The sequence below is a fragment of the Scyliorhinus torazame genome, chromosome 5 (genome assembly GCF_047496885.1).
Source record: "Scyliorhinus torazame isolate Kashiwa2021f chromosome 5, sScyTor2.1, whole genome shotgun sequence".
Lineage (NCBI taxonomy): Eukaryota > Metazoa > Chordata > Chondrichthyes > Carcharhiniformes > Scyliorhinidae > Scyliorhinus > Scyliorhinus torazame.
The window spans coordinates 121,193,089-121,208,070 of record NC_092711.1 but is presented as its reverse complement, the minus strand read 5'-3'; the positions used below and the strand labels follow the sequence as shown (position 1 = coordinate 121,208,070).

General features: G+C 47.8%; 1 protein-coding gene across 1 annotated transcript; it reads right to left on the bottom strand.

Annotated features, from left to right (window-relative positions):
• Positions 1 to 11,166: 11,166 nt before the first annotated feature.
• Positions 11,167 to 12,302, bottom strand: LOC140421767 (uncharacterized; the record flags this gene model as incomplete). Its single annotated transcript, XM_072506632.1, has 1 exon — positions 11,167 to 12,302. A coding segment is annotated over one exon (855 nt), but the record flags the coding sequence as incomplete, so codon positions are not given.
• Positions 12,303 to 14,982: the final 2,680 nt, after the last annotated feature.

Sequence of the window (14,982 nt, the reverse complement as noted above, 5' to 3'; positions counted from 1 at the left end):
GGATTTATCAGCCTTCAATCCCATCAATTTCCCCAACATCATTTCTCTACTTATATTAATCTCCTTCAGCTCCTCCCTCTCACTAAATCCTGTGTTCCCCAACATTTCTGGCATAAGATTTGTGAAGACAGAACCAAATTATGTATTTATTTGCCCAGCTGTAAGGAACCTACATTTGTCTTCACCAATCTTTTTCTCTTCATATTCTTATAGAAACTTTTACAATCAGCCTAATTCCCTGTTTTATGCTATTCCTAACATCACCACTGCAGTTTGGGGGTGTCTTTACTGATTTATTTTCCCCTTGGTGTTTCTGAGCTCTATCCATACAGAGTCCACATTGTCGGAGCTAATATCCTTCCTAACTATTGCATTAATTTCCTCTTTAAGCAGCACTGCCACACCACTGCCTTTTCCTTTTTGTCTGTCCTTCCTAAATACTGAATATATTCAGTTCCCATCCCTGGTCATCCTGCAGCCATGTCTCCATAATCCCCATTATCTCACACCCGTTCACATCTTTTTGCGCGATTCACTCAGTTATGCCGTCTGCAGTCACACCAGGCAGTTCATACTGGGGAGAGGCCATTCACCTGCTCTCAATGTGCGAAGGGATTTTGTAATTCATCGCACTTCCTGAGACACCAACAAGTTCACAACTGATTACAGGGATTTGATTCTGCTGTTACTGTTTCTGGTCTCAATTACATCCAGGACTGCATTTTGTTCATTCTGTTGGAGGTGATAAGATGTTTCATTATCTTTTCTGTTTGGAAACCGCAAAAATCATGCCACGTTGTCATGAAGATGGTCTAAGGTGGTTACACGGTTGTTTTGTTTAATTTATCTTGGTGCTTCTCACAGGAGAAAACTATCAGGTTATGAGGGGCAAGTTGTCTGAGGTGCACTGGGAAACTACATTAAATAGTATGGTGGGAGACAGGCAATCACTAATATTTAAGGAATTATTACAAATTTACATGGGGATTGGTTAGCTCAATTGGCTGGTTCGTGCTGAGTGACACCAACAGCACAGGTTAAATTCCCATACCGGCTGAGGTTAACCATGGTCTGTCAGTATTTATGCTCCACATGATCCTCCACCCACCCCATTGCATCTCCCCCATCAGCATCTCCTTCTATTCTTTCTCCCTCACGTATGTATCTAGCTTTACGTACAATGTATTCATGCTGTTCACCTCAACCACTCGCTGTGGGAGTGAGTTCCACATTCTCACCACTCGCGGGTAAAGAGGTTTCTATTGAAATTCCTATTGGATTATTGAATCCCTTTATAATCATAGATTATCATAGAATTTACAGTGCAGAAGGAGGCCATTCGGCCCATCAAGTCTGCACCGGCTCTTAGAAAGAGCACCCTACCCAAGGTCAACACCCCCACCCTATCCCCACAACCCAGTAACCCCACTCAACACTAAGGGCAATTTTGGACACTAAGGGCAATTTATCATGGCCAATCCACCTAACCTGCACATCTTTGGACTGTGGGAGGAAACCGGAGCACCCGGAGGAAACCCACGCACACACGGGGAGGATGTGCAGACTCCGCACAGACAGTGACCCAAGCCGGAATCGAACCTGGGACCCTGGAGCTGTGAAGCAATTGTGCTATCCACAATGCTACCGTGCTGCCCAGCCATAATCTTAAAGATTTCCATCAAGTCATCCATCAGTCTTCTCTTTTCCAGAAAAATCAGCCCCAGCCTTTCCTGAGTGTTAAATGCTCTCAGTTCTGTATATTATGAATCTTTGTTGCACCTTATCCAGTGCCTCTATTTCCTTTTTCTAAATGGAGATCACCAATGTTGACAGAGCTCCCAGTGTTGTCGAACCATCGTTTGAAACAAAGTTGAACATTTCCTCCTTGTTTTTCAATTCTATCCCTCTGGAATGGAAGCCTATATATGGGCCTCACACTTTAGGAAAGATGTGAAGTTCTTAGAGACGGTGTAGAGGACATTTACAAGAATGGGATCAGAGATGAGGGACTCCAGTTAGTTGGAGTGACTGGAGCAGCTGAATTTCTCTCCTGAGATCACAGCATCTGGAGGGTGGGGAATGAGGCCATTCAGCCCTTTGGGACCGTGTCGGCTCCCTGTGGAGGAAGCCAGTCTGTCCATTGCCCCGTTCTATCCCCAAATCCCTGTGGGTTTATTTCTCTCAGTACCTGCCCAATTTCCAATTGAAATCCTTCCGTCATCTCTGCATCTCCTACCCTCATAGGCAGTAGGTTCCAGGTTGTTACCACTCGCTTTACATGTACACAAGGCTCCCAGAGCACAGAGGAGCCTATTTGGCCCATTTTTCCCGTACCTTGGGCGAAATTCCCCTACCCGCCCCGCCACATTTCTGCGCTGACCGGCAGGCGGGAGTCTCCGTAACACCGGCCGGTCAATAGGGTTTCCCATTGTGGGGCAGCCCCACGCCGTCGGGAAACCCCCCGGTGCCGGCAGAACGGAGACTCCCGCCGGCGGAGAATGACGCCCCAGCTCTTTGTACAGTGACCCATTTAATCCCAGAGTTCGACTATTTTGTTTTCTTTTTCGGAATGCATCAATTTCCCTTTTGGAAGTTAGTCCAATGAGGCTCGACCACCATTTATAGACAGTGTATTCCAAATCACAACAACTCGCTGTGTTTTACAACAAATAATTGTGTATATGGTGTGTCTGGAGTTTCACAGAGTATTCAAAATGGTGTCGACGTGATTATTACACAAAATTAAGACTCAATTTTTATCAATGATTTTGGTGAGGATACCGAGTGTAATATTTCCTCGTTTGTGGACAATCAGAGCAAATGTACATTTCTATAAAACCTCTCATGTCCCCTGGACCTCCTAAAGTGTTTTAAAGCCAATGGAGTACTTTTGAAATGTATTCACTGTTGTAATGTAGGAAGCTGTAAGTACCATGTGTAATCACATTTAGTTTTTCAATTGTTATTTTCATAGTGTATTCACTGTCATTAGTAACAAGGTCAAGGAAACCCTTTTACATTTCTAACATGTGGTTTCCTGTAGGCATGTAACTTTTTCTATATTAACTATGTATTGATTTCATAGCAATAAACAATAATTAAATTAACGATTATTCTGTACTGAATATTGATTATCATTGATGAATTGGCGTATTAGGTAATTATATTGCAAAGACTAGATCTTTGTTTTTAAAAAAACACCATCAACCAAAATGTTTCCAGAAACAGCAGAACTACCAGAATTTGTTTGAAAAAATTAATTACTTTATAATTTTGAGTAGTTACTAGACATCATATTCTGCCAAGTCTCTGTGGGCTCGGCAGTGGTGTAATGGTATTGTTACTGGGCTCATAATCCAGAGGCCCAGGTTAATGCTCTCGGGTTCTGGGATCGAACCTGGCTACGGCAGATATTGAAATTGAATAAAATCTCAAATTAAAAGTCTAATGATGACATTGTTGATTGTTGTAAAAACCCGTCTGATTCACTCATGCCCTTTAGGAAGTCTGCTCTCCTTACGTGGTCTGGCCTGCACGTGACTCCAGATCCACAGCAATGTTGTGGTTGATTTGTAAGTGCCCTCTGAAATTGCCTCACAAGACGCACAGTTCAAGGGTAATTGGAATGAACAGTAAATGCTGGTCCAGCCAGTGATGCCCACCTCCCATGAATGAATAATTTTTAAGAAGACTGTTCAATTTGAAGACGAGTAAGAAACTGTCTCTTTGATTGGATTTGGTTTATTGTCACGTGTACCGAGGTACAGCGAAAAGTATTGTTCTGTGTACAGTCCAGAAAGATCATTCGATACATGAAAAAACCTCGGACATACAATAAATACACAATGTAAATACATAGACACCGGGTGAAGCATTGGGAGTGTAGTACTACTCAGTAGAGAACCAGTGTATCTTGTATCAATCAAATGTATTAATTAAAAATTACTGTATTAATTAGCTACCAGTCTGTCACAGATGATTAAATACGCAGTGATCCGTAACTGAGTTACAATTAATGAAACAATAATTAATCAGTAGTTGTAGTAAAAGTCTGAGTTTTATTTGTTGTAAAAATGTAAAAGCTAGGCCCCGGGACCAGACGGATTCCCAGTGGAATTTTATAGGAAGTATATGGACTTGCTGGCCCCGCTACTGATGAGAACCTTTAATGAGGCTAGGGAAAGGGGGCAGCTGCCCCCGACTATGTCAGAGGCAACGATATCACTCCTCCTAAAGAAGGAAAAAGACCCGCTGCAATGCCCATTTCCCTCTTAAATGTGGATGCTAAGATTCTGGCCAAGGTAATGGCAACGAGGATAGAGGATTGTGTCCCGGGGGTGGTCCATGAGGACCAAACTGGGTTTGTGAAGGGGAGACAGCTGAACACGAATATGCGGAGGCTGCTAGGGGTAATGATGATGCTCCCGCCAGAGGGGGAAGCGGAGAGAGTGGTGGCGATGGATGCCGAGAAAGCATTTGATAGAGTGGAGTGGGATTATTTGTGGGAGGTGCTGAGGAGATTTGGCTTTGGAGATGGGAATATCGGATGGGTACAGTTGCTGTATAGGGCCCCGATGGCGAGCGTGGTCACGAATGGATGGGGGTCTGATTATTTTCGGCTCTATAGAGGGACGAGGCAGGGGTGTCCTCTGTCTCCGTTATTGTTTGCACTGGCGATTGAGCCCCTGGCCATAGCACTGAGGGGTTCCAGGAAGTGGAGGGGAGTACTTAGGGGAGGAGAAGAACACCGTGTATCTCTGTCCGCGGATGATTTGTTGTTGTATGTGGCGGACCCGGCGGAGGGGCTGCCAGAGATAATGCGGATACTTGGGGAGTTTGGGGGATTTTTCAGGGTATAAATTGAACATGGGGAAAAGTGAGTTGTTCGTGGTGCATCCGGGGGAGCAGAGCAGGGAAATAGAGGATTTACCGTTGAGGAAGGTAACAAGAGACTTCCGGTACTTGGGGATCCAGATAGCCAAGAATTGGGGTACATTACACAGGCTTAATTTAACGCGGTTGGTGGAACAGATGGAGGAGGATTTCAAGAGATTGGACATGGTGTCCCTGTCACTGACAGGTAGGGTGCAGGCGGTTAAAATGGTGGTCCTCCCGAGATTCCTTTTTGTGTTTCAGTGCCTCCCGGTAATGGTCACGAAGGCTTTTTTCAAGAGAATCGAGAAGAGTATTATGAGTTTTGTGTGGGCCGGGAAGACCCCGAGAGTGAGGAGGGGGTTCTTGCAGCGTAGTAGGGACAGGGGGGCTGGCACTACCGAGCCTAAACGACTATTACTGGGCCGCCAATATTTCAATGGTGTGTAAGTAGATGAGAGAAGGAGAGGGAGCGGCGTGGAAGAGATTGGAGATGGCATCCTGCAAGGGGACTAGCCTACAAGCAATGGTGACGGCACCGTTGCCGTTCTCACCGAAGAAATACACCACAAGCCCGGTGGTGGTGGCTACATTAAAAATTTGGGGGCAGTATGTACTGTTATGTTTGGCCACAAAATCTTGAATAAAATATATTTTTAAAAACAAAATGTAAAAGCTTCATTGCTGTTTATATAAAGAATGTGCAATGGGGATAAATGTAACAGCAATAGAGAGACCTACTAACTCTGAATAGCCTCAACATTTGAAATTGTATGAATAAGGAATTGTACAGAATCGGGTAAAGGGATAGTATGAAACAGTTTGATTGTATTCCTGTCTGAGGTAATGAGAGAAGGTGGTGTCAGTAATTGGAGATCCAATTAAATTAAACTGGTGCCCAATTGACCAATGGTCATGTTACCACAGGCCCAACTCAGACATGAGGTAATGGTCACTTTGGGGATAAAAGTCGAGGTTCCGAAGGTTTTCCTTGCTGACCAAGTACTGAAGACTCTCAAGGCCGAGTTCCAAAGAAATTACTGTCAAAGAAGGAGCCAGGGAGGGTTACACTTCGACAGACTGATCACCTGCATGAAGTTGTCAACGTCTTCAAGTTGTTCAGTAAAGCTTTTCTTTAAAAAAAACTTGTTTTTAAATTTACTGTTAGGAATTCTGCCTTTGCTTTAATTGGTTAAAGTCTTGTCTGAACCAAAGCAAATCTATAAATTGGGGATGTCTGAAATCAATTAAGGATCAGAAAGCATCAATCTTCAATTTAAAACTTGCACTTCTGTAGCGCCTTTCACAACCACAGCATGTCCCAAAGTGCTTCTGAAGTGTCGTCACTGTTGTAGGAAATGCAGCAGCCAATTTTTACAAAGCAAGATGCCACACAGCAATGTGACAATGAGCAGATGATCGTATTTTGGTGATGTTGATTTAAAAAAAAACATTTTATTAAGGTTTTTGTAATTTAATAATAATAAGTGACAACAACAGTAAACAATGCAAATCCGTGCATAAATCATCTCCATCCCTAATAAGTCCCCCCTACCCTCAACAGAAAATAGCCTAACTACTCCCCTCCCCTTTTTTTGCCTCTGCTGACAGTTAATTTTCTCTGAAGAAGTTGACAAACGGCTGCCACCTCTGGACGAATCCTAGCATTGACCCTCTTAGGGCAAACTTGATTATTTCAAGACTGAGAAACCCAGCCATGTCGCTAACCCAGATCTCTGATTTTGGGGGCTTAGAGTTCCTCCACGCTAGGGAGGACCAAGACATCAGTCTCTCTCGCCCCCTGGACTCGCGACACTCCAAAATCCGCCACTCCTGGACTCGGCACCACCCGTGTTTTTAGTACCGTGGACATGACATCTACAAAACCCTGCCAGAATCCCCCAAGCTTAGGGCATGCCCAAAACATATTGATATGATTTGCTGGACCCCCTGCAGACCTGTCCTCTACCCCAAAACATCTGCTCATCCGGGCCACCGTCATGTGTGCCCAGTGAACGGGGCAGCACAGTGGCTAGCATTGCTGCGTCACGGCGCCGAGGTTCCAGATTCGATCCCGGCTCTGGGTCGCTGTCCATGTGGAGTTTGCACATTCTCCCCGCGTTTGCGTGGGTTTCGCTCCCACAACCCAAAGATGTGCAGGGTAGGTGGATTGGCCATGCTAAATTGCCCCTTAATAGGAAAAAATAAATTGGGTACTCTAAAATAAAAAAATAAAATGTGCCCCCAATGAATGACCTTAAATTGTATCAGGCTGAGCCTGGCACATGGTGAGGACGTATTGACTCTGCTCAAGGCATTCGCCCACAGATCTGCCTCTATCTCTCCCCATAGCTCCTCTATCTGAGTTACCTCTGACTCCATGAATTCTTTGCAGATATCCGATACCTTTCCCTCTCCCACCCCCGTTCTCGAAACTACCTTGTCCTGTATCCCCCGTGGCGGTAGGAGCGGAAAGGTTGAAACCTGCCTTCACAAAAAATTCCGTACCTGCAGATACCTGAATCCATTTCCTGCTGGCAATTCAAATTTCTCCTCTAAATCCTTCAGACAGGGGAAGCACCCATCCTCTCGATCCCTGCTCTCTGCCACCTCTGGAACTCCCCATCCAGCCTTCCCGGTACAAACGGATGGTTGTTACAAATCGGGGCCCAGACCGATGCACCCTCCACTCTCATGTGCTTCCTCCACTGCCCCCAGACTCTCAGGGCCGTCACCACCACCCGGCTTGTGGAGTACCGGGCCGCCGAGAACGGCAGAGGTGCCGTTATCAGACTTGAGTCCTTACACAATGCTACCTCACTCTCACACCGATTTCCCACCCTACCCCCCCCCACTTCCTAACCATGGCTATATTTGCCACCCAGTAATAGTTGCTAACGTTTGGCAGCGCCAACCCACCCTTCCCTCGACTACCCTCCAGCAACACTTTCTTCACTCGCGGGGTTTTATCCACCCACACAAAACCCAAAATCACCTTGTTTACCGGTTTAAAAAAGGCCTTTGGGATAAAGAAGGGAAGGCACTGGAAAACAAACAGAAATCTCGGGAGAACGGTCATTTTCACGGTGTGCACCCTCCCCGCCAGTGACAGCGACAGCATGTCCCACCTTCTAAAGTCCTCCTTCATTTCCTCTACTAGCCGGGTCAGATTTAACTTATGTAATGTCTCCCATTCCCGTGCCATCTGGATTCCCAAATAACGCAAGCTCCCCCCCCCCCCAACCATTCTAAACGGCAGCTCTCCCAGTCTCCTCTCCGGCCCCCTCGTCTGGATCGCGAACATTTCATTTTTCCCCATATTCAATTTATACCCTGAAAACTGGCCGAATTCCCCAAGGATCCACAGAATCTCCCCCATCCCCCTAATGGGTCGGAAATATACAGGAGCGGGTCGTCAGCGTAAAGCGAGACCTTGTGTTCCCCTCCCCCACTGAACCAACACTTTCCAATTCCTAGATGCTCATTAAAGTCATCGCCAATGGCTCTATGGCCACAGCAAACAACAGCGGGGAGAGGGGACACCATTGCCTCCTCTCTCGGTGCAGCTTAAAATAACCCAACATCAGCCGATTCGTTCGTACGCTTGCTACTGGTGCCTGGTACAGCAGCCGAACCCAATCAATGAAGCCCTGATCAAACCCGAACCTTCCTAACCTCCCACAAATATTTCCACTCCACCCGGTCAAAGGCCTTCTCCGCGTCCATCGCAACCACCACCTCCATCAACCCGCGCTCCCCCCACCGCCCACCTCTGAGGGCATCATAACGTTTAAGAGCTTTCTGACATTGGCCGTAAGTTGCCTGCCCTTTACAAACCCGTCTGGTCTTCCTTGACCACCTCTGGAGGCCAATATTCTGGCCAACAGTTTGGCATCCACATTCAATAGGGAGATTGGCCTATATGACCCGCATAGCTCTGGGTCCTTCTCCAGCTTCAGGATGGAGACCTGCGACATTGTTGCGGGAAGGGCACCCTGCTCCCTTGCCTCATTAAATGCCCTCATCAGCAGCGGGCCCAGCATCTCCGAGAACTTATTATAAAATGCCACTGGGTAGCCGTCCGGTCCCTTCCCCGATGACTGGCCTCCAGCCCCTCCACTATTTCTTCAATTCCAATTGGGGCTTCCAACCCCTCCACCAGTCTTTCCTCCAACTTCGGAACTTGAACTCACCCAGGAACTGCCTCATCCCCTCTACCCCAGTTGGGAATCCCGGCTCATATAGCCTGCTATAAAACTCCTTAAACACCCCGTTCACCCCTGCTGGGTCCAAGACCGCGTTCCCATCTGTCCTTCACTCTTCCTATCTCCCTGGCCACCTCCCTTTTCCTCAGCTCATGCGCTAGCATCGTACTGGCCTTCTCACCATACTCAAATACCGCCCCCCTCATGTTGCTCCACTGCCTTCCCTGTAGATAACAGCCCAAACTCCACCTGCAGCCTCTGCCGCTCCTTCAATAACCCCATGTCTGGGGCCTCCGTATATCTCCTGTCCACCTGGAGTATTTCCCCAACCAACCTATCCATCTCTGCTCGCTCCACCTTCTCCCTCTGAGCCCATATCAAGATTAACTCCACCTGAACCACTGCCTCCAGCGCTTCCCAAACCGTTGCTGCCGAGACTTCTCCAGTGTCATTTATTTCCAAATAGTTCTGGATGGACTCCCTCACCCGCCCGCTCACCCCCTCATCTGCTAACAGTCCCACATCCAACCTCCATTGCGGGCGCTGCCCTCTCTCCTTGCTCACCCGTAAATCCACCCAATGTGGGGCATGGTCCAATAGAGGATTCGCCGAATATTCGGTATCAACCACCCCCGCCAGTAGAACCATGCTCAGAAAAAAAAATTTGATCCGGGAGCATGCTTTGTGCACATGAGAGAAAAAAGAAAACTCCTTCACTCTTGGCCGTCTGAACCTCCATGGGTTTACCTCCCCCGCATCTGCTCCATGAACCCCTTTAGTTCCTTCGCTACTGCTGGCACCCTCCCTGTCCAAGACCTCGACCGGTCCAACCTTGGGTCAATGACCATATTGAAGTCTCCCCCATGACCAGCTTATGCGACTCTCGGTCCGGGATCTGACCTAACACCCGCCTCATGAATTCCACATCGTCCTTGTTTGGTGCATATATATTCACAAGTACCACCAGCATCCCCTCAAGCTTCCCACTCACCAGGATGTACCTGGCCCCCACGTCCACCACTATTCTCCCTGCCTATTCTCACTATTCTCAAATGCCACCGGTTTGTTGATCAGGATGGCGACCCCCCTGGTCTTAGAGTCCAGCCCTGAATGAAATACTTGGCCGTCCCATCCCTTCCTCAATCTAACGTTCCATGTGATCAGCCTAGTCGGGAAGCCCACCTAACTATCCTGGTAACCCCCGCCCATGGTGCCAGACATCCTATCCCCTCTCCACCCCCCTCACCCTCCACTCAAACATACATATTCAAAACATCACAGTGCCCAAAAAAGTCGAATAAATCCCTCCACCCACTGAAACAAAGTTAACTTACAAATCTGAGCAACGGCCTAAAAAACTGTTACAGAGAGCACTGCATATACAGATAAAAACTAAGAAAACTTTAACAGAAACGATACCGCAATACCCTCCCCCAAGGTTCAACGTCCTCAAACCCCTGCCAGCCTTTTGTCTTTGTTAAAGTCCATCGCTTCGTCTGGCGATTCAAAGTAAAGTTCCTGGCCCTCAGTGGTGACCAGTGCCACCAAACTGGGATCCTGCGCCTCCGCCATGCTTTCCCGTGCTGCAGGTTCGACAGTCGCCTTCGCTGCTCAACGAATTCTTCTTATACGACCACTTCTGGTCCATGGCTCCATATACCAGTGGGGGATTTCTCCTCACTGTCTCACTCTCCACCGATGCTTCTAATAGAATTCTGAAAAAAATCAGGAGAAAAGTCCAAAAGGTCCGTCACGAGCGGGAGTTACCAAATGTGTGACCTCCGACTCCATGGCCGCCACCAGAAGTCAAAAGGATGAAATTTAGAGACAGTTTGGTCCGGTGGGATCGTGGAAGGGAGGGAAGCAGCAGAGGCAACTGATCGGATTTACTCGGATTTTTTAAAATTTAAAGTACCCAATTATCTTTTCCACTTAAGGGGAAATTTAGTGTGGCCAATCCACCTAACCTGCACATCTTTGGATTGTGGGGGCGAAACACACGCAGACACGGGGAGAATGTGCAAACTCCACATGGACAGTGACCCAGAGCTGGGATCGAACCTGGGACCTCAGCGCCATGGGGCAGCTGTGCTAAGCACTAGGCCACCGTGCTGCCCAGCGCTCCTCACAATTCTGGTTGGTGAGGATGGAAGAGAATGTGAGAGCGAGAGGACTTCAAAAGGAACTAACTTGTGTCAGAGATATTAAAAAGTTTCAACACTGCACATTTAACATAAATCTAATTTATTTGACTTTTAACAAGAATATTAGCCTCTGTAAATGGGCTGGAGTTTGTTATCAGCAGAAAGAGACCCAAATGAACATGGTTCAGTCCTGAATGTGAGTAACATCAAAATCCAATCACTGTGGTTACTTGTGGCCTTGTTGGTGTCTCAGCAGGTGGGATGAAGTGGTGAATCCCTTCCCACACTTGATGCAGACGAATGGCCTCTCCCCAGTGTGAATTTGCTGGTGACTGTGCAGGTGGGATGACCGCATGAATTCTTTCCCACACTTGGCACAGATGAATGGTCTCTCCTCAGTGTGAATTCGCTGGTGCTTCCGCAGGGCGGATAACTCAGTGAATCCCTTCCCACACTTGGTGCAGATGAATGGCCTCTCCCCAGTGTGAATTCGCCGGTGCCTCTGCAGGTGGGATGACCGCGTGAATCCTTTCCCACACTTGGAGCAGTTGAACGGTCTCCCCCCAGTATGAATATGCTGGTGGTTCTGCAGTGCGGATGAGTGAGTGAATCCTTTCCCACACATGGTGCAAACAAATGGCATCTCTCCAGTGTGAATTCGCTGGTGGTTCTGCAGGTCAAATGATCGAGTGAATCCCTTTGCACACTTGGAGCAGGTGAATGGCCTCTCCCCAGTGTGAATTTGCTGATGTTCAGTGAGGTAATATGCTCGACTGAATCCAGTCCCACACTGTGAGCACCTGAACGGTCTCTCATCAGTGTGAACACGTTGATGGCGAATCAGACACCCAGAATCTTTATAGCACTTCCCACAGTCTGGACATTGAAACGGTCTCTCATCAGTGTGAACTCGCTGGTGTTTCAGCAGGTTGGCTGAAACAGTAAATACTTTCCCACACTCTGAGCAGGTGAATGGTCTCTCCCTGGAGTGAACTCGCTGGTGATTCTGCAGGGCCGCTAACTGAATAAATCCCCTCCCACACTTGGAGCAGGTGAATGGTCTCTCTCCAGTGTGACTGCGTCAATGAGTTTCCAGGTAGGATGGGTAAGTGAATCCTTTCCCACTGTCCGCACATTTCCAAGGTTTCTCCTCAGTGTGACTGCATTTGTGGCTTGTGAGGCCTGATGATCGACTGAATCCTCTTCCACACACACAACACGTGTACGGTTTCTCCCCACTGTGAACGATACTTTTTCCTTCCATGTTCAAAGTACGTTGATATTCAGGATATGATGAATTGAGGACTCTGTCAGATCCTGATGTGATGCTTGGCTTGAGTTTCCGGACTTTGAAGCCTCTCCTTTGAACACCTTGTGAAACGGATTTAAAACAGAAAATAGGGAGGGAGAGAACACCCACAAAAACACAAAGTTTGTATGCAAAAAGTACAGGAGATATGAGATTATGTTTTTCTACAGCGAGCGGCAATGACCTGAAACTCGCTGCCTATGAGGGAGTTTGAATAATTGGATAGAAATATTTTTAAAATAAATTTAAAGTACCCAATTCTTTTTATCCCCAATTAAGGGGCAATTTAGCGTGGCCAATCCACCTACCCTGCACATCTTTGGGTAGTGGGGGTGAGACCCTCACAGACACGGGGAGAATGTGCAAACTCCACAGGGACGTTGACCCCGGGCTGGGATCAGACCCGGGACCCCAGCGCCGTGAGGCAGCAGTGCTAACCACTGTGCCACCATGCAGCCCATGGAAATTGGATAGACATTTGAGGGAAATAAACCTGCGAGGATACAGGGAGCAGGAGAATGGGACCGACTGGATTGCTCCAGAGAGCTAGCATGGACTCAATGGGCCGAATGCCCTTCTCTGTGCCATCATGTCTCTGACTCTTTTGTGTAATCTAAGTTTTGTAATTTGACCCCGAGGGGTTCAGATATCACTCAGGTAAATCGGTCCTGCACTCCCTCCGAGGCCATTCTATCCTTCCTCAGGTTTGTTGCCCAGAACTGAACACAGTTCTCCAGGTTTGGTCTAACCAGGGTTTGTGATTTCGGGGCTTTTCATGTTACACTGAGACCTGAAATCTCCCCTCACAGACAGAACAGACAAACCTTTTACCGTCCACACCCAGATGCTGCTGATATGGGCAGCACGGTAGCATTGTGGACAGCACAATTGCTTCACAGCGCCAGGGTCCCAAGTTCGATTCCGGCTTGGGTCACTGTCTGTGTGAAGTCTGCACATCCTCCCCGTGTGTGCGTGGGTTTCCTCCGGGTGCTACGGTTTCCTCCCACAGTCCAAAGATGTGCAGGTTAGGTGGATTGTCCATGCTAAATTGCCCTTAGTGTCCAAAATTGCCCTTAGTGTTGGGTGGGGTTACTGGTTTATGAGGATAGGATGGAGGCTTGGGTGTGGGCTTGGGTAGGGTGCTCTTTCCAAGAGCCGGTGCAGACTTGATGGGCCGAATGGCCTCCTTCTGCACTGTAAATTCTATGTACGAAGTCTTACAACACCAGGTTAAAGCCCAACAGGTTTGTTTCGATGTCACTAGCTCTCGGAGCGCTGCTCCTTCCTCAGGTGAATGAAGAGGTATGTACCAGAAACAAATATATAGACAAATTCAAAGCTGGCAGACAATGCTTGGAATGCGAGCATTAGCAGCTGATTAAATCTTTACAGATCCAGAGATGGGGTAACCTCAGGTTAAAGAAATGTGAATTGTGTCAAGCCAGGACAGTCGGTAGGATTTCGCAGGCCAGATGGTGGGGGATGAATGTAATGCAACATGAATTCCAGGTCCCGGTTGAGGCCGCACTCATGTGTGCAGAACTTGGCTGTAAGTTTCTGCTCGACGATTCTGCGTAGTTGCGCGTCCTGAAGGCCGACTTGGAGAACGCTTACGCAGAGATCAGAGGCTGAATGCCCTTGACTGCTGAAGTGTTCCCCGACTGGAAGGGAACATTCCTGCCTGGTGATTGTCGCGTGATGTCCGTTCATTCGTTGTCGCAGCGTCTGCATGGTCTCGCCAATGTACCACGCTTCGTGACATCCTTTCCTGCAGGGTATGAGGTAGACAACATTGGCCGAGTCGCACGAGTATGTACCACGTACCTGGTGGGTGGTGTTCTCACGTGTAATGGTGGTATCCATGTCGATGATCTGGCACGTCTTGCAGAGATTGCCATGGCAGGGTTGTGTGGTGTCGTGGTCACTGTTTTGAAGGCTGGGTAGTTTGCTGCAAACAATGGTTTGTTTGAGGTTGCGCGGTTGTTTGAAGGCAAGTAGTGGGGCTGTGGGGATGACCTTGGCAAGATGTTCATCTTCATCAATGACGTGTTGAAGGCTGTGAAGAAGATGTCGTAGTTTCTCCGCTCCGGGGAAGTACTGGACGACGAAGGGTATTTTGTCGGTAGTGTCCCATGTTTGTCTTCTGAGGAGGTCGGTGCGGTTTTTCGTTGTGGCACATTGGAACTGTCGATCGATGAGTCGAGTGCCATATCCCGTTCGTACGAGGGCATCTTTCAATGTCTGTAGATGTCTGTTACGCTCCTCCTCATCTGAGCAGATCCTGTGTATACGGAGAGCTTGTCCATCGGGGATGGCTTCTTTAATGTGTTTAGGGTGGAAGCTGAAGAAGTGGAGCATCGTGAGGTTATCCGTGGGTTTGCGGTAAAGCAAAGTGCTGAGGTGACCGTCTTTGATGGAGACGAGTGTGTCCAAGAATGCAACTGATTTTGGA